This window comes from Balaenoptera ricei, chromosome X (genome assembly GCF_028023285.1).
Source record: "Balaenoptera ricei isolate mBalRic1 chromosome X, mBalRic1.hap2, whole genome shotgun sequence".
Classification (NCBI taxonomy): Eukaryota; Metazoa; Chordata; class Mammalia; order Artiodactyla; family Balaenopteridae; genus Balaenoptera; species Balaenoptera ricei.
The window spans coordinates 1,951,205-1,971,117 of record NC_082660.1 but is presented as its reverse complement, the minus strand read 5'-3'; the positions used below and the strand labels follow the sequence as shown (position 1 = coordinate 1,971,117).

The window sequence follows — 19,913 nt, the reverse complement described above, 5'->3', positions numbered from 1 at the left end:
ACAGGTGACCGCGGAGGCGTGACCGGTCGGGCCCTCCCCCCCCCCACCGTCCCCGCGCCCCCAAGGTCGGCCTGAGCCCCTTGGAAACCTCACTTGCTTTCAGAGCCCTTGCTGCCCCTTCCACGGGCAGGGAAGTGGGGCGCTTTGCACGGGCTGATTCTGACCCCCCGTTACTGGCCTGCTCGCACGTTTCTCTTCCTGCCCCCTCTCCTCCGCCTCTGGGGGCAAAGAATGTCACCTGCCTTCTCAGGAAACAAAGGATGTTGCAGCCCTCGCCTCTGCAGCGGCCCCCGACGGTGGGGATTCAGGATGGAGAACAACAGGATCCTGGCCTTAGAGAGTTAAGGTGCACATCAGAGGAGTGATTTCAGGGAGCCCAGACTCTTGCATCTCCCCATACACAGAAAAGCGCTACATTCACGCACTTGAGGTGTCTGGTTTTCTTTAATTAGCAGTCATCTTTTCATGTTCAGCTACCTGGGATTTTTTGTTTTTTTTTTTAATCTCCTATCTATCCAGGCTCCTCCCAGACCTCTTGGGAACAGTCCCTCAGCGCGATCTGAGAGCCCGTGTCCAGGGCTTCAGTCCTCACAAAGTCCACTGAATAAAGCATAGCTCTCACCTTTTAGGTTGTGCTTTTTCTCCCCATCAATACCTCTAAAGGAAAGCTTTGCAGGAGTGTATGCTCTGCGGGGTCTGGGGAACCCACTCAAATATCCAAACTAGGGAAATTTCACAGACAGGATAACAAACCTTTGGCTGGTCCCGAACATCAGCCTATTAAAACACGCAGCGGAGGCTTCAGCAGACGGTGTTGACACGATTGGATTTTCAAAATATGCGAAAGGACAACTTTAGCTCCTTATCACACCGGGCACAGAAATGAGCTCAAAATCCACCAGAGACCCACACAGAAGAGACAAATCGACAAAACTTTCCAAAGAAAACTTAGGAGAAAAATCTTTGTCTTCTTAGGTTAGGAAGGAATTTTCTAGATAAGATAGCAAAAGCCTGATACGTTCGCGGGGGGGGGGGGGGGGGGGGATCAGAGTTTATCAAATTTCAAAGCACTCATTAAGAAAATGAAAAAATACACTGCAGACTGGGAGAAAATATTCGCTAACGAATGCAACTCAATAATAAGACAAATGAAAAAAAGGAAAAAGAAGAGTGGATATATGTATATGTATAACTGATTCACTTTGCTGTACACCTGAAACTAACACAACACTGTAAATCAACTATACTCCAATAAAAAATTTTTTTTAAATAAGACAAATGATCTAATAAATGGGCAAAAGATGTCAACAGATATTTTACTAAAGATGACAGGAATGGCCAACAAGCACATGAAAAGATGCTCAACATCATTACTTATTAGAGAAAATACAAATCAGAACCACAGTGAGATACCACTTCATGCCCATTTGGATGGTTAGAATAAAAAAAAAAAAAAAAAAGACAAGTATTGGTGAGAATATGGAGAAATCAGAACCCTCATCCATTGGGTTTTTATTTTTTTCCAGGGTGGTTAAAAATATGAGTTTGGAAGCAAGCAGTCTTGGGTGCAAATTCCTAGTTCTGTTTCTTCATCATGATGTCTTTGGGTTCATCACTGAAACTCAAGTTCAGTTGATGCCACTATAGCACGAGACGTATACAGCTGTCAATTTTCTTGTTATAAACTTTCTTACATTGAGATAATTATAGATTCACGTGCAGTTGTAGGAAATAACACCAGAGCTTCTATGTGCCCTTGCAGTTGTAGGAAATAACACCAGAGCTTCTATGTGCCCTTTACCTGTTTCCCCTCAACCATCCAGCTCTAGTAATACAGTATGGGGACCAGAATACGGGCATGGATGCAATCCATCAATCTTGCTCAGATTTCCTCAATTTTGCTTGTGAGGACACGGGGAGACGACGGCCATCTACACGCCCAACAGAGACACCTCAGGAGGAAGCAATCCTACCCACACCTGGATCTCGGACTTCCAGCCTCCAGCACTGGGGGAAATAAATGTCTATTGTTTGAGGGACCTGGTCTGGGGTGCTTTGTTATGGCAACTCAAGAAGACCCACCCAAGCGTTCTAAGAGTTCTCTATCAAGCTGTATCATTTTGCCTATGGATGTCCAGTGGTCTCAGCATCATTTGTTGAAAAGACCATCCTTTCTCTAAGGCATTGCCTTTGCACTTGGTCAAACCCTTGCCTTCATTTACGGGAAATAGTAGGTGCCCACGCCCAGGGTATTGGAAGATGAAATAATCAGGGACGTCAAATGCTTGGTACACATCTGGTCCCCAATACTGGGCGCTTTCTATACTGGTCTTGGCCCACTACTGAAACCTGGAAGGTCTATAAAAGCTTTTCTGGAGGAGGACACAGTCTTGATGAAGAGCTAAGATCTAGACAGGCTGAAAGAGAGTGTGTGTATTAGTTTCCTGGGGTGGTTGTAATAAATGACCACAAACCAGAGGCTTAAAACACTAGAAGTCCATTGTCCCTCATCCTGGAGACCAGACGTCTGAGGTCAAGGTGTCCCGGGGCTGCGCTCCCTCCCCAGGCTCCAGGGGAGGGTCCTTCCCGCCTCTTCCAGCTTCTGGGGGCTCCAGGCGTCCCTGGGCTTGTGGCCGCCTCCCTCCCGTCTCTGCCTCTGTCTTCACGGGGCTTCTCCTCTGTGTCTGGGTCTCTCCTCTGCTGTCTCTTAGAAGGACACCTATCAGAGCAGATTGCTTTGAAAAGGAGGCAGTACAAGGGTTTCTTCCCAACTTGTTTTCCTACTGTCTTTTCCCAAACTGCCATGGTTATATTTTTACAAATCTCTTGTAGAGGTTCCTGGTTCCTTGAACAGTAAATAATCGAAAAATAGTTCTTGGATGACTTAGTAAAGGACTCATTCCAAGAACTTACAGGAAAAGGCAGGGGGTAAAAAAAAGTCCTTGAGAAACTGCTCTAAAAGGGCATGTCTTTCAACATTTCCTACAAAGCACTTGGCCAGAGAAATATTTTTGTGCCTTTTGTTGATACCAAGGAATGGCCTCCCAGAAAAATTATTTCACGTAACAAGCAGCAACAAGCTGGCAGAGTTAACTAACTCCACCAGGAAATCCGTGCATGTATCATGCAGACTGGGGGTGTCAAGCCCAAAGATGGTGGGGGACCCACCAGAGACCAATGCATGTGATTTTTTTCTTTCTTCCCCAGCTTTATTATCATTGACATGCAAACATGGTGTAAGTTGAAGGTTGCAACGTAATGATTTCATATATTTATTTATTTTTGAAATTCTGTGATCCATTTATTTATTTTTAGGCCACATTGCATGGCATGTGGGATCCTAGTTCCCTGACCAGGGATCCAACCTGCGCCCCCTGCATTGGAAGCTCGGGGTCTTCACCACTGGACCACTAGGGAAGTCCTGATTTTATATGTTTATAAATCTTGCCAAACGGTCACCACCAAGCATGAGCTAACACCTCCACCAGGTCACATAGTTGCCCTTTCTTTTTGGTGATGAGAGCTTTTAAGATCTACTCTCTTAGCGACTTTCGGGTACGTGATACAGTATCGTGAGCTTTCATCACCGCGCTGTACACTAGCACACCCTGTTCCGTTCTCAGTGTCTGTCCCCGTCCCCAAGCTGCGTGTCTACGTGACGTCAAGTCCCATCTTTCTCTTCCCCATTAGCGGTTTGTTCTGGCGACAGACCGGTGCTAGGTTTTTAACTTTAAAAAAAATTTAATTGGCATATAGTTGATTTACAATGTTGTGTCAGTTTCTGCTGTACAGCAAAGTGAAGCAGTTATATGTATACGTATGTCACCTCTTCTTGCGATTTCCTTCCCTTTTCCCCTTTTTTAAATCACACAATTTGATTATTAAACTTGCTGATTCTCTCTGCTCATTATCTTGGTTAACAATCGGTGCTGTGTAGAGACTGTCATACAGAGTGAAGTAAGTCAGAAAGAGAAAAACAAATATCATATATTAACGTATATATGTGGAACCTAGAAAAATGGTACAGGTGAACCGGTTTGCAGGGTAGAAATAGAAACAAAGATGTAGAGAACAAACGTACGGACACCGAGGCGGGAAAGTGGGGGGTGGGTGGTGGTGGTGTGATGAATTGGGAGATTGGGATTGACATGTACACACTGATGTGTATAAAACAGATAACTAATAAGAACCTGCTGTATAAAATAAATAAATTTCAAAAAAAAAAAAACCCGAACAAAAAATATTCCAATTTTGTTTCTTAGGATGATGGAAAGAGTTGGTATGTAAGACATTAGTGGTATGTAAGACATTACCTTAAGGCACTAAGGTAAAAATGGTGTGGTACTCCGAAGGGCAGAGAGCTATGAAATCGGGAAGGAGAATTGGTCTACTTTTCCTAATTCAGGTGTGGTGGCTAAAAGAAACCCCATTTTAGTTCAAGTTGTTTGTATTTCCACACCAAAACTCATTAGCATTAGGATAACTCATGTGCATTCAAGCACCAGGATTTGACGAAGTGACTATGAATAACAAAAATACTTGCTGTGTTCCTGTAAATCTACACACCTTAATCCAGCTGGCCAGGTCAATACACCTGGAAATGCTTTTTCTTCACCTGCCATTTCATCCTGCCCCAAAATAACTGGATAATATTTCTAGAACAATTAAATGTTTTTTTTTTGAAAAACTCCTATGTACCAAAATATTAGTGATAGTATAGGTCAAATCACATCTCTCAAGGATTCAACTTATGTAATTCTGCAGTCCTGACATTACACAGCACGGATTCTGGCATTGGCATTCTTCAGGAAATAACATCGTATTACACCTCTTGGATGGATATTATTTAGACGTCATTAAAATGTTCTTACAGGTTCTTGTATGTTCTCATGTATTGATTTAGCACATGTCAGAGTGCCTGCCATTTGGAGAGAACTCAAAAAACCATGTGATGGGCAGATAGATGGATGATGGATGGATGGATGGATGAAAGGATGGATGGATGGACAAAGGGATGGATAGATGATGGATGTATGATGGATAGGTGGATGGATGGATGGATGAAAGGATGGATGGATGGACAAAGGGATGGAGAGATGATGGATGTATGATGGATAGGTGGATGGATGGATGGATGAAAGGATGGATGGATGGACAAAGGGATGGATAGATGATGGATGTATGATGGATGATGGATGGATGGATGGGTGAAAGGATGGATGGATGGACGAAGGGATGGATAGATGATGGATGGATGATGGATGGATGGATGGATGAAAGGATGGATGGATGGACAAAGGGATGGATAGATGATGGATGGGTGGATGGATGGATGGGTGAAAGGATGGATGGGTGAAATTGAGAAGTCAATGCTAGGAAAGTGGGCAGCATGCCTAGAGAGAACTTATGAGATTTCCGAGGCTAAGAAGTAAAGAGTTCTAGTCATTTTACTGCTACCATCAATTCTGAAAAAACCCATTTGGTTATTTAAATTTACGGCAGGACGAAGGCGTCACATTCCTGTGTTATTCCAATGGCTCAGAACACACCCCAACACACATCAGGAGGAGACCCCATTGCTGTCTTAAAATTTTAATTGCAGGGTGCTAGCCTTTGTCCAAACGCGAGGACAGACCCTAGAATGCACAACAGAAGTCCATTTTAAGCGTACACTTTAAGCCAACGAGCAATCGACCATAGGCACTGGAGAATCCTCTTCTCCGGAGAAGCTGGACCGGACTCAGATGTTCATCTTCTGGAATCCTCCTCTCACGGATGCCAGACTCAGGCTTCCGTTTCTTCTAGCCCAACGCTATGGCACAGAGCACAGACGTTCTTCCCCCAACACGAAGTTATGGGATAACTCTAATGGTGGGTGACCACCCCATCCAACCCACCCTAGGACTACATCCCTATGGCTATTTCCAAGCAGCCCCCGAAGCATCGTATGTGTGAAACCAACCAAGACTACCGATCATTCACCCATAGACAAAAAGAAACCCCCCTCCATAGCTCACACCTCACACAAGTGAATGCCACAACGAACCCCAGAAGTCCACCCAGATCTCAGATGGATTTGAACACAGCCTTCTCAAGCTTCTTCCAAACCTGTGTCTAATGAACTCATGATTTCCAATTGCAAACGTGTGATAAACCATTCAAACATTTAAAAACTGCATTTCCTTCTCTTCAGTATAGCGACTGACATCCAGCTTTAATTGTCCTATGGTGGCAACCAACAATGACCCTGGGAGAAGCTCCAACGTACGGCATTCATTTCCAGATGCTTCTGGAGGTGAGGCTTTCTCATGGGATAAAGTGTCTAGTGTCATCAAACGGAGAACTGTCCCGAAAGAACTGAGCTGACATGGCTTGGAGAGCACAGTAAGTCCATACTGTGAAGTGAGGTAGCGTGACCCAGCGAAGGGCAGCCCGGCGTCCTGGACCGCACACGGGTTTGCCTCGGAACAAACAGCCTCAACCAGATCCAGTTATGGTGAGCACATGGCCACCAGACACCCCTCAGTGAAAACCCTTGGTTCTTCTACACCAGTAGGTCAACCAGTTTGGAAGAGGTCACCTCTCCCAAGCCAGCTGGAATCTTCCTTCCAAATCTCTCTGACACATCTCCATGGGGCATCTGTCAACGCACTTGGAAGTCCTCTTGGGTATTTTTGCCGAAGAGGAACCACAGCTGTGGTGTTTCTCAGCCATGCTCGGAAACGTCCACACTGGAGTCACACTCAAGACATCCGAACCTTTGCTTAGTCTTCACGGAAAGGACTTTTCATTCTGCAAAGTCCCAGGGCACTCAATGAAGGTTCCCAGGGCACTCAATACCGCTCCTCATGTTATGAGCTCTGCAATGCCAGAAGCTCTGCAATGACATCTAACCCTATGTAGCAAGGACACGGCAGCACCTTTCCAGGACAGAATCCTGAGCTCCTTCAAGCAAGACCAGAGACCCAGGGTTGACCAGAAGGTTATTCCTGTTCCCTTTTGCTGACAAGGTGTAAAGGAGATGCAACCTCCTGGGGAACCCCCAGGAGGCATGGGTAGCTGGGGTCACACAGGCCTTTGAGCTGGGTTTTGGATGGACCACGTGACTGATATGAGGCACTCAAGCTGGTCAACCATAAAGGGAGGCACATTGAAGAGTCTTTCCCTTGGAAAGGACTTGAGATGTTCATGGAACAGGACCACCCAATGCAATGGCACCGTCACTGCAGGAAGCGGTCCAGCTTCTCCTGAATCCGGACAAACGCATCCTTCCCCAGGTAATCGATGCATCCCTCCTCCCACTTCCTCCGTTCCTCCTCAGGACTCAGTGCCTTGACCTTTTCTTCGAGGGAAATCTCGGAGACGGAGATGGCCAGGTCCACCTAGGGAAGACAAGCCCACAGGAGATGGTGTTAGAAAAACTGTTGTCAGAGAGTGAAAGCCGGCCCGGACATCCACCTGGCGGAGCAATTGGTTCCACAGACAAACCTCACCACGTCTCAGGGAGATGCTGACAGCTCCCACTTTGCTTCTGAACAAACCACACGCTGAATTTAACATAACCTTCTTACAAGAAGATGCTTTGTTGGCCTGACTTTCCTGAAATTTTATACTTTATCATTGTACTTGTGTCCACTTGTTCCTAAGACTTGTTTTAATGTCTAGCCACTAAACCCTTTCACACACACTTACATGATCATCTTAATCTTTCCACCCACCAAAAAAAGGTTCTGTATCTGCTATCATTAAAATGGATAACAAACAAGGACCTACTGTAGAGCACAGGGAACTCTACTCACTATCTTATAATAACCTATAATGGAAAAGAACCTTAAAAAAAGAGAAAAAAATATATATATATAATCATTTTGCTGTACACCTGAAACTAACACGACATTGTAAATCAACTATACGTCAATTAAAAAATAAATTCAAAAAAAGAGAGACCCCAGAGAGCTCCCTCACCCCTTCCTCCACGTGAGGAACCAGCAACAAGACACCCTCTGTGAGCCAGGAAGTGGGCTCTCACCAGACACCAAGGTCCAGCCTCCAGAACTGCTAGAAATACATTTCTTATTATTCATAAGCCACCCAGACTATGGTGTTTTTGTTACGGCAGCCTCAACAGACAAAAACACAATACAAAAAATCAATACGAATTTTCATCCTACACCCAACACTCAGCTCTAGAGCTGTATTTGCTCTAAAAGACCAAAAGGTGTTATTAGATCATGGTTAGAGAGAAATGAGCCTTCATTAAAAGCATCATCGCAGAGCCTGAAGTTTAAGACCAGAACATCTGTAAGAGGAAGAGTCAGGAAGAAAGCATCTTTCATTTCCTTCTTCAAGAAGAAATCAACGCATGCTCGATTTGGATCGAAAGGATCCCCCCACCACCACCACCAAACTTCCCAGCTTTTATGTTCGTCTTTTTAGACAACGTGCATGAACTTCCAAGCTTACTTTGCAGGAAAACACAGCACAGCCCCATAACTTCAATTAACTTTTGCAGAACAGCTTTTGAAGAGAGAACGGGCGTGATTATCAGAGCAGAGGACAGGAAAGACGGTGGACCGACCACCGCGGGCAAACGCCAGAGAGAAGACAAACGGGTCTGAGGCAGCAGGAGAAGCAGGCGGACCCTTCTCTCCACAAGCGAGGCTGGAAATGGGGGTAACGCCACCGCGTGTACACAGCCGGCCCCTGAGTTAGCGCCCAGCATCCATCAGAAGAGCTGGACAAGGCAAACAATGAGGACACCACCTCCAAAGCATCCTGGAGACTGGGGTCCTTGGTGACATCCACAGGGGGCTCCCGGCTTGGCTCCAAGGCTTCCTCAGATGGGCCACCTTCCGCGCTCTCCACGGGCTGCTAGAAACATAACCGTTCCATCGTTAGTCTGCAGGGGGCTTCACAGGACCGCAGTCTTAACCAAAATGACAGAGAACTCTTTTTCCTGGGAAAATAAGACCAAACGAATGGGTTGTGCTAAATAAATAAGCCATTTACTGTGCTTTGCCACTCTGAACTTTTCCCCAGCTTTTTCTTGCACAAGATGAGGTGCTGACATTTGTCACGCGATGTAAAGGTTAACTTTTCAAATTAGGAGACTGGGATTGACACATACACACTGCTATATATAAACTAGATAACTAATAAGGACCTACCGTAGAGCACAGGGAACTCTACTCAATACTCTGTAATGACATATATGGGAAAAGAATCTAAAAAAGAGCGGATCTATGTATATGTACAACTGATTCGCTTTGCTGTACAGCTGAAACTAACACAACATTGTAAATCAACTCTACTCCAGTAAAAGTTTTAAAACAACAGCAAAAAAACTTTTCAGAGAGGGATACAATTAGTTTAGACCAAATGTCTACGGAAGCATTTGACTAAGACGGTCTGTCAGCGAGATTAAGAGTCTGTCTGGGTTTAATCTTCTGAGGGTGCTTGGGAACAAAAGCCCAGATTCATGTGGGTAAATTTAGGGGAAAAAAAAAAAAAAGGTAAAGCCATAATCCTTGAATAGTGACGTGAAACACGGGTGCTAAGTTGTCCCGAAAACTTAACAAAAATTAAGGAAGACATGTAGGCCATTTTGATGTTGCATCTTTTTCTTTTCTGAGTCTTCCTAAAGCAAGATATAAGAGAATGACCAAAGGACCAACACAAAACTCAGTGATGGAGGAGGGGAAAAAAATCTGAATAGACAACCAGGTCTCCTATCCACCTGGAAAATAAAGAGATTCATCACAACGGAAAAACCATTTAGAAAGGTCACGGGATGGCGAAGAAGCCCATGGGGCATCTCCTTTGGTGGTCGACGGACAGGCATGCAGAGACACGGCCATGTTTAAGAAGTAGAAGTAGGGAATTCCCTGGTGGTCCAGTGGTTAAGACCCTGAACTTCCAAGGCAGGGGGCGCGGACTCGATCGCTAGTCGGGGAACTAGGTAAGATCCCATACGCTGTGCAGTACAGAAAAAAAAAAAAGAAGAAGAAGGAAGAAACAGAAGTGAGTTATACCGAGCTGGTTTGGGTCTCTGTGAAGTCTGCGAATTGGGCAGAGGGTGGTGACAACGGGTCACACATCACTCCAGCGGAAGTCTCCATTTCCGGCCAACCTATCATCTAAGAAAAAAGAGCAAACGCCAAGTTAGGACAACCCTTCATTCAGATAACTACCAACACCCAATTGATGCTTTTCTGCCTCCAAATATGTCTCAGAGGAGCTTGCCAATGCCTGTGTCTGCTGCTTCGTCTTGGCTCCTCGCATTTCTAAGCAGGACCACGTGATGAATTCTCACCCACGGCGTTGAGGAGATGTGACGCGAGTCCCCCCCAGACTGGGTGCTGAGGTGGGGGACACGTTTCCTACCCTCTGTCCCCACAGGTCAGGTGAGGAGCAATGTCCCTCCGCAGACAACCTCTTCCAATTTCAGCCGGAATTCCACAGGAAAACGAAACCCTACGGAAAACCATTTGAGCGACTATTTTCTCGGCTCTCCCAAGGGTGGTACGTAGCAAAGACCGTCCCAGATGCACAGGACACAACTTAATGCATTACGGGCGATGGATGGCTTCCTCATGGGGGCTAATCCTTTCTTACGGAGCCACCGTGGACAAGGGCTTCCTTAGATGGGGATGGAGGAGGCCGAGGGGAGGAACTCTGGATCCCTGGAAGACGGCACGGAGCACAGCGCATCGTGACCACCTCGGCTGAGCGTGACACACACCAGAAATACACTTGTATGTATTTGGGGGGCTATTTATTACAGTAGCTAGCCCACCCTGATGAATTCAGGGTCGGGGGCCAAGGCCGTGCCCCCAGGCTGGAGCCCCTTCAAGTCCAAAGGCTCCAGCAATGTAACTAACGAGTGTCGGCCACAGAGAAGAGAACGTGGACACACCTGCCCATCCTCACGGCAAACGCACGGCAGGAATCGTGTCGTGGGCTGGGCTGACCCCGACTGCGGCGGTCAGACAGAGCTGAAATAGTCTGCATCCTGGGAAGGGAGATTCTCCAGCCACTGCCCCAGAGATTTTGAGTGAGTTGACCTGACGTGAAGGCAGGCAACTCATACTCCCGGCTCCCAAATCTCTGGTACCAGCTTTCCCGTTTTGGAGAAAGGGCAGGTCATCCCTGTATTAACTGAGGCACCTATGTATGCGTCCAAGAGATATTCACAGAGAATGAAGTAGGAAGACCAAAGAGTGGGCCACCCTCATGCAGCTTACTGTCTAAGGAGAGAGATGAACGTTCCACAAATAACAACTATAAGATGACAATCCTGTAAAATTCTGCAAAGGAAAACGACAGAGGATCAAGGGCAGGTTTATCAAGGTCAGATTGACCTCGTCAGGAGGGGTAAGGACTCCTGAAGGAGTAACATCTGGAACGAAGTTTGAAAGATGAGCAGGAGATGTGGTGAGAAAGAGACAATGGTGAGAAAAGCAGGACAGCACGCACGTGCAAATGTCCTGAGGCAGAGGTAAAGGAGGACATTAGGAACTGAAGTAAGTTGGCAGTAAAAAGTGCACAAAAGTACATTTTTGGTGAAATTCAGTAAAAACTTTTTTAATGTAGAAGATAACAGTGTATTCATAAAGCTGCTCTTTTTTAGTTTTGCTTTTTCTATCTCATCAACTTGAAAGTGAAAATTAAAATACAGGCTCATAAAAAAGAACAAAATCATGAGATGATCATACTAAGTGAAGTAAGTCAGACAGAGAAAGACAAATATCGCATGGTATCACTTACATGTGGAATCTACAATATGACACTAATGAACTTATCTACAAAACCGAAACAGACTCACAGACAGAGAGAACAGACCGGTGGTTGCCAAGGTTGCGGGGGAGGGATTGATCAGGAGTTTGGGATTAGCAGATGCAAACTATCATATACAGGATGGATAAATGACAAGGTCCTACTGTAGAGCACAGGGAACTATATTCAATATCCTGTGATTAAATCATAATGAAAAAGAATAGATACATGTATAACAATCACTTGGCTGTACAGTAGAAATTAACACAATGCTGGAAATCAACTATGCTTCAATAAAATAGTAAAAAAATAAATAAAAACAAAAAATATGGGCTCATTCTTCCTGATCTTGATTATGTACGTGAAAGCCAAAAATAAAATTAAGTTCTAATAATTACAGTAGAAAATAAAATGATAACTTTATCCAAAACATGAAAGGCCAGGATAATAACAGCTCCTTTTTATTAGGTGTTCAACACATGGTTCCTAAATTATACTCATAAGCTTGTTATGCATTATTCCTTTTAATCTTCACAACAACCCTATGACGTAGAGAGTTTGATCCCTTATCTTACTGAGGAAAAGTTGAACCTTCAGACAGAGATACTTGTTAAACATGCCAGACGTAGCAAGTGAGAGAGGGGGGATTTGAATTCACACCTCTCTGACCACCAAGCCCTCTACGAGCCCTATTCGATCCACATCATTAATGCATCCTAAGCCTCCCTGGTGTACAAAACACCAAAACAACCTTTAGGGAGAAAAAAATGACGAATGGGATAATTGCACTATCTACAAATAATAAATACCATAAAAATAAATAATTTCCTTATCCAATCAGGGTTGGGTAGTGGAATTTTCTAGTTTGAATCCTAACACCCATTAAAAAAAAAAAACTGGATAAATTACTTACTGTCTCTGAAACTCAAGTTCTTTAATCATACACAGCACAGACATTTGATGTAACGGACAAACGAAGCAGTTAGCCTGGCAAACGGTTAAGTGCCAAAAGATTTGAGTAATCTCAGAAAGATTAGTTGAACCGGATTAGGGAAAATGTCAATTCTGTCAGCTTAATTTCTCGCAAGAAAGAACACATAAATAAATTCCACGTGGGCCATCATGAAATTTTATCCTTCCTTGGAAGAGATTTAACTCAGGATTATTTATTTGATAAGAAAGGATGAACTAATAATACAACTTTTCTGTTTGTCTTCTGCAGATGTGTTAGACTCTTACAAATTTAAGTAGGAAAAGAAGTTATGTCAACTCATGCTAACATTTCTGAACAAGACCCCTAGACGTAGATACAAACTTCTGAATGAGACCCCTAGACATAGATGCAAACTACTATATATAAAATAGGTAAACAAACAACAAGGATTTACTGTATAGCACAGGGAACTATATTCAATATCTTGTAATAAGCTATAATGGAAAAGAATATGAAAAAGAATATATATATGTACATATGTATGTTTAATTGCTGTACACTTGAAACTAACACAACATTGTAAATCAACTATACTTCAATAAAAAAAGAGAAAAAAATAAACAATGAACGTTAACAACTAAAATATAAACTGAAACAGTAATAATAAATATTCCCCTTACTCTTCCTAGCCGCAAATAGGGACGTCTTTCTTCACATGTGCAGAAAGCCAGGAGAGAATTCAAAGACAAAAATTTGATAATATGATGGTGCAATGCCAGCCTTTCAGCCAATGGTTGGCAGGCTTATGAACACACCTACGTAAAATGTGACTTTTGCAAATGGCATTTATTGTTCTCCTTAGATGATCAGTATTTCACTGATGCATACCCCCAACTAGCTGCTGGAAGCTTGGGTCACCTTGAAAAGAGAGACTCTCAGATTGGAAACAATTCAGAGGATTCTTAGGTCAAAGAAGACAGAGCAGCTGAAGGGTGGAAAGTAGCTTGAGAATCAAATGACTCTTAGCCCAGAAAGATGAAAGCAGAAAGAGAACATCGTACAGCCACACTGCGCAAGGAATCGAACACCAACAGATAGATACAGAATGCTCACATACACGACCCGAGCAGATAAATTTAGAACAAATAACGAAGACACACTCCTTTGCATCACAGGCTATCACCTTGTGAAAGTTATGACTGAAAGAGGTGGTGAAAACTAAAAAATGTAAATATACAAATCTATTCAAGAACCGAAGAGGGATTTTTCCACTTTCATCAATGGGTAAAGCTACTTGTTTCCCAGTAAACCCCCTGCCAAAAGCAACTTAAAATTCTAGACCAAAAAAAAAAAATATATATATATATACATACATATATATATATTTCTTTTATTTCCCCTCGAGGCAACTAAAAGGCTATAGCTCTGAGGAGCCCATAAATAATGAGGTATCCAAGAGGGACACTCTGAACACAAGCTTTCATTTAGGACTCCACTGAAAAGAGAACCAGAAAAAGACCAACCCTCACAAACACCAAAACCCAATTTCACTCCAACTCAGCCTCTAATAGCATGTGGGCAAACCATCTCTATGAAAACTTCCTGCTGAAAAAAGAAAAACAACACATAAGAAATGCTCTCTGGATGATACTATGATTCAGAGCCTCATAGGATCCCTGACATTTTTCCATACACAATGTCTTGCAGTCAATCAAAAATTAACCAGCATGCAACGAGACAAGACCAAAGGAGTGAAAATCAAGAGAAAACAAAATCAAAGCACAAAATCAGATCCACATGAAATGCAGATGTATGATGGATGGCACACAGACTGTAACGGAATGTGCAAAATACTTTAAATGATGGGACAAGTTGGAGAGTTCCAAGGGAGTACTGAAAACCCCCTCGTAAACATTTGGCGTTTATGTGGACTAAAAACACGATAATTGAAATAAAGTGTGCAGGATGTGGCTTTAACAGCTGATTAGACACAGCCAAAGAGAAGACTGGTTACCTGGAAAATAGGCCAGTAGACGGAAGCATGGGAAGACAGATGGGAGAAGTGTGTCACAGATACAAGGGATGTGATGAAATTCCTACTGTAGATGTCACTGGAATCACAGAAGGATAGGGAAGTGGGAGGAGGAGAGAAACAGAGACAGAGAAAGAATAGGCAGGAGGAATACAGTTTCAGGAAGTGCTACAAACCCAAATAGGGTAAATTCAAATGATAATAAATAAGTTATTATGATAAAAACCAGAGTCTAAGAGAAAGATGTTAAAAGCAGCCAGACCAAAAAGACATATGACCTTCAAATGTATAAACGTAAGACTGGAAGATGAATTCTTGGAGAAATAATGGAAGTCAGAAGATTTTGAAAAGTCTTCCGAGTGTCATTGTAAGGTAACTGCCAAGTAGGAATTGAATACCCTTGATGGGAATGGAAATTGGTGCAGCCACTACGGAGAAGAGGATGGAGATTCCTTTAAAAACTAAAGAGTTACCATATGATCCAGCAATTCCACTCCTGGGCATGTATCCGGAAAAGATGAAAACTCTAATTTGAAAAGACACATGCACCCCCATGTTCATAGCAGCACTATTTACAAGACATGGAAGCAGCCTAACTGTCCATCAACAGATGAATGGATAAAGAAGACGTGTACATATATAAGACGTGGTACATATATATACAATGGAATATTACTCAGCCATAAAAAAGAATGAAATAACGCCATTTGCAGCAACATGGATGCAACTAGAGATTGTCATACTGAGTGAAGTAAGTCAGACAGAGAAAGACAAATACCATATGATGTCACTTATATGCAGAATCTAAAAAAGTGGTACAAATGAACTTATTTACAAAACAGAAACAGACTCACAGACATAGAAAACAAACGTATGGTTACCAAAGGGGAAGGGGTGGGAATAAATTAAGAGTTTGGGATTAGCAGACACACATTACTATATATAAAATAAACAAGGACCTACTGTTTAGCACAGGAAGCTATATTCATTATCTTATAATAACCTATAATGGAAATGAAGCTGAAAAATAATATATATATATGACTGAATCACTTTGTTGTACACCTGAAACCAACACAACATTGTAAATCAACTATACTTCAATTTTAAAAATATACATATATACCATTTCCCAAGGGGGGGGGGGGAACCCCAAAGGATTAGAGACTCCAAAAATAGATCCACCTAATGTGTGAGTATCTGACTGATGGCCAAGAAGACATGACAAAGCAGTGGAGATGTAATAGTTTTGACTGCAAACCACGCTGAGTTCATTATAGATCCACACATAACAGCGATGTATGTGGACCCCAAACTCATTTATCACGTAACATCAATTCCAGATCAATTATATACTTTAATGTAAAAAGTAAAAAGAATAAAAAATCCATAAGACGTCAGAGATGATTAGCTTTATGACCCTGATTTAGAGACAGATTTCCTAAAAGGTAAACAAAACCCACTACTCATACAGGAAACATTAACAAATTGGTCTAAACTAGGTACTTCTTTTCATCCAAGGATACCATTTAGAAATTAACCATAGCAAAAACCACCAATAACTTCAAAAAAAAAAGGAAAGGCATCCCTAATCTTTCCACTAACTGCATTTCCCAACCCAAGAGGCTGTAGGATAGGACACTTGGCTGAGAAGATAACAAATTGCAAAAATATTGATCTAACACATGCCTTTATATGGGAAATAAATGAGATACTCAACTTTTGAAAGCGGAGACCTACTCCTCGACACTGCCATGACTAGACATACAAAGGCTGCTATTTGGAATAAGGATCCCAGATCCAGACACCCCACTCTTCTGCAGTTACAGGAGTTTATGAAAATAACCTTTTTGGGTTTTTTGGACTGGTTCCAAATCCCCAAAATAAAGAACCCAGAGTGAATCATTCAACGGATGGCCAGTAGGTGGCAGCAATGCTGCAAAATTAATTGCAAAGACGGCCTGGGAGTGTAAAATAGTGAAATATACACGCACACACTGCAAAAAAGCACCCCTCCCTTGTAGAAGGGCAATGACCTTCTCACTTTTAGAGACACATGCTCAACATAAGAGAGTCAATCAATAGAGACTTTCTTAAATGCTAATCTCTTCCAGAAACACACCCTGAAACAATGTGTTTCACCACCCATCTGGGCAGCCCTTTCTCTGGTCAACCTGACCCCTAAAATTAACCATCACAGTTGGAAAGAGTTTTCTGAGAGATACTCCACAGAGTCTAAGTGTCAAACATCTAATGGGAATGCGGACTCTTCTCAAAAATCCCGGCACAAAGGACCTACTGTATAGCACAGGGCATTAGATTCAATATCTTGTAATAACCGATAGTGGAATACAATCGGAAAAAAGTAACTGACGCACTCTGTCGGACGCCTGAGACTAACACAATACTGTAAATCAACTCTACTTCTATTTTAAAAAGTCCCGTCACAGGCACGGCTCCTGCTGGCAGAAGAGGGAGCCGCTTCTCCACGTAACGTAAGAGCTTGATCGACAAGACTGTTCACATTCCTGGAAGCAGCAGACGCTCTTTATTTAACTCACAGAAGGCACTTCCTGGGGCCAGAGCCAGGCAATGGGGCCCTCGGGGTACAGGAGAAGGAATAAAACAACTAGGAAAAGCTCACTTTCCACCACTTCCACAGTCCAAACCTAGAGCTTTTTCAATTGGTTTGGATGGCTATGAAATCGCAACTCAAAAATTATTATTTTTTTGTTTTTGGGTTTTGTTGTTGTTGTTGTTTTAATCAATTATTTATTTATTTATGGCTGTGTTGGGTCTTCGTTTCTGTGCGAGGGCTTTCTCTAGTTGCGGCGAGCGGGGGCCACTCTTCATCGCGGTGCGTGGGCCTCTCACTATCGCGGCCTCTCCTGTTGCGGAGCACAGGCTCCAGACGCTCAGGCTCAGTAGTTGTGGCGCACGGGCCCAGTTGCTCCGCGGCATGTGGGATCTTCCCAGACCAGGGCTCGAACCCGTGTCCCCTGCATTGGCAGGCAGATTCTCAACCACTGCGCCACCAGGGAAGCCCTCAAAAATTATTAATGCATGGAAGTTGCCTGGACATAATTGATTCCACATTATAGTAAAGTGCAGGGTGCCTTCCACAGAAACGTTTGCTAATATTTAACCATCAACTGTTTATAATCATCAAGAAACAGCTCTCCCAGAGCTATTCGAAATACCCATAGAAGGACAACTTCCCTTCCATCCAGGCCCCAAACCCATCCCCAGCAATGAACTCATGTTAATTCTGAGCAACGAAGGGACTTAAAATGGCTTTGAATGTGATGATTTAAAATGGGAACTTTTTAATCGCCAGACACTCATCCACCTATTTCCCAGAAATCGGGGATGGATAAACAGCAGCCTGATTTAGCCTTATTGTTTTGCAAACAAAGTGCGCTTTTATTTTTCGTCTCTGCGGGTAGACTTTCTGCAGATCCAGCCTCACTAGAAATGACCAAATGGGCCCACGTGACTCTACCCAAGTCCTCTTCAAGCTGGGTGTTTAACTGCAACCTCTCAGGACGCAAAGGTGCGTTGCTGGCAGGTGGCCGGGAGGAGGATGAAAGCACTGCCCTTTGAACCTGAAAATCTGGGGACGCCACTCGTATCTGGAGGAGACTGAACACCTGTTCTTCACGTTATTAGTTTTCTGTGGCTGCCGTGACAGAGGACCACAAACTAGGTGACTTAAAACAATGCCATCATCAAAAAATGTACAAACAATAAATGCTGGCGAGCATGTGGAGAAAAGGGAACCCTCCTGCACTGTTGGTGGGAACGTCAACTGGTACAGCCACTGTGGAGAACAGGATGGAGGTTCCTCAAAAAACTAACAGTAGAGCGACCCTATGACCCAGCAAGCCCACTCCTGGGCATAAACCCAGAGAGGACCACAATTAGAAAAGACGCATGCACCCCAATGTTCACTGCAGCACTGTTTACAGTAGCCAGGACATGGAAGCAACCTAAATGTCCATCAACAGAGGAATGGATAAAGAAGATGTGGTACATATACACAATGGAATATTACTCAGCCATAAAAAAGAATGAAATAGTGCCATTTGCAGAGACATGGATGGACCTAGAGCCTGTCATACAGAGTGAAGTAAGTCAGAAAAAGAAAATCAAATATCGTGTAATATCGCTTCTATGTGGAATCTAGAAAAATGATACAGATGAACTTATGTGCAAAGCAGAAACAGAGACACAGATGTAGAGAACAAACTTATGGTTACCGGGGGTGGGGGGAGGGAAGGCGGGGTGGGATAAATTGGGAGATTGGGATTGACATACATATGCTACTATATATAAAATAGATAACGAATGACAACCTACTGTAGAGCACAGGGAACTCTACTCAGTGCTCTGTGGTGACCTAAATGGGAAGGGAATCCAAAAAAGAGGGGATACATGTATATGTAGAGTTGATTCACTTTGCTGTACAGCAGAAACTCACACAACACTGTAAACCAACTATACTCTAAAAAAAATTAGTTTTAAAAAATGGACACAAGAATAGTGCTCTTGTGCTTTTTAACAGGAACAGTATACTGTACAGCGCTTAGGACTGCACCTGGCAAAGAATCAACCTTCAAGAAGTGTAAAAACCAAAACAAAAAAAACCAATGCAGACTGATGATGTAAACAGTTCTGGAGGTCAGAAGTCCACGCTGGGTCTCACCGGGCAGGTGTCCTCGGCAAGGCTGAGTTGCTTCTGGAGGTTCTAGCCAATGACCCATTTCCAGCTCATAGAGGCACCTGTGTCCCTTGGCTCCTGTACATCTTCAAAGCCAGCAGATCAGTATCTTCCCATTGCTCCCCGTCTCACGTCTGCTTCTATCCCATCTCATCAAGCTTCCTTTTGCCTCCCTCTTAGGAGAACCCTTGTGACGACACTGTGTCCCCCCTGGATAATCCAGGACCACGTCCCCACGTCAAGGTCCTTAACTCAATCCCGCCTGCAAAGACCCCGTTTCCATATAAGGCAGCATTTCCAGGTTCCAGGGATTAGGACGCGGCTGTCATTGGCTTTACCGTGACGTGCAATGTTGCCATTTTCTCTAAAGACACTCAGGAGGCCCTGATACCGTAGAGCAAACTGCAGACAGGTTCCTCGCGTCCCCCCGCCCCTCCCCGGGAGAATCCTCT

The 19,913-nt window shown here is 43.5% G+C and overlaps 1 protein-coding gene across 3 annotated transcripts in view; it reads right to left on the bottom strand.

Annotated features, from left to right (window-relative positions):
* Positions 1–5,576: 5,576 nt before the first annotated feature.
* The window catches only part of GYG2 (glycogenin 2), a 31,561-nt gene continuing 17,224 nt past the window's right edge, over positions 5,577–19,913 (bottom strand). The window contains exons 8-10 of one of the 3 annotated variants that reach the window (XM_059911957.1): positions 10,032–10,136; positions 8,764–8,868; positions 5,577–7,382 (exon numbers count right to left, since the gene is read on the bottom strand). In XM_059911957.1, the coding sequence (XP_059767940.1) occupies positions 7,221–7,382; positions 8,764–8,868; positions 10,032–10,136 (372 nt within the window). In that variant the 3' untranslated portion in view covers positions 5,577–7,220. Of the gene's footprint in view, positions 7,383–8,763; positions 8,872–10,031; positions 10,137–19,913 lie in introns of all 3 variants that reach the window. The other 2 variants (XM_059911958.1, XM_059911959.1) reach the window with 2 other exon arrangements.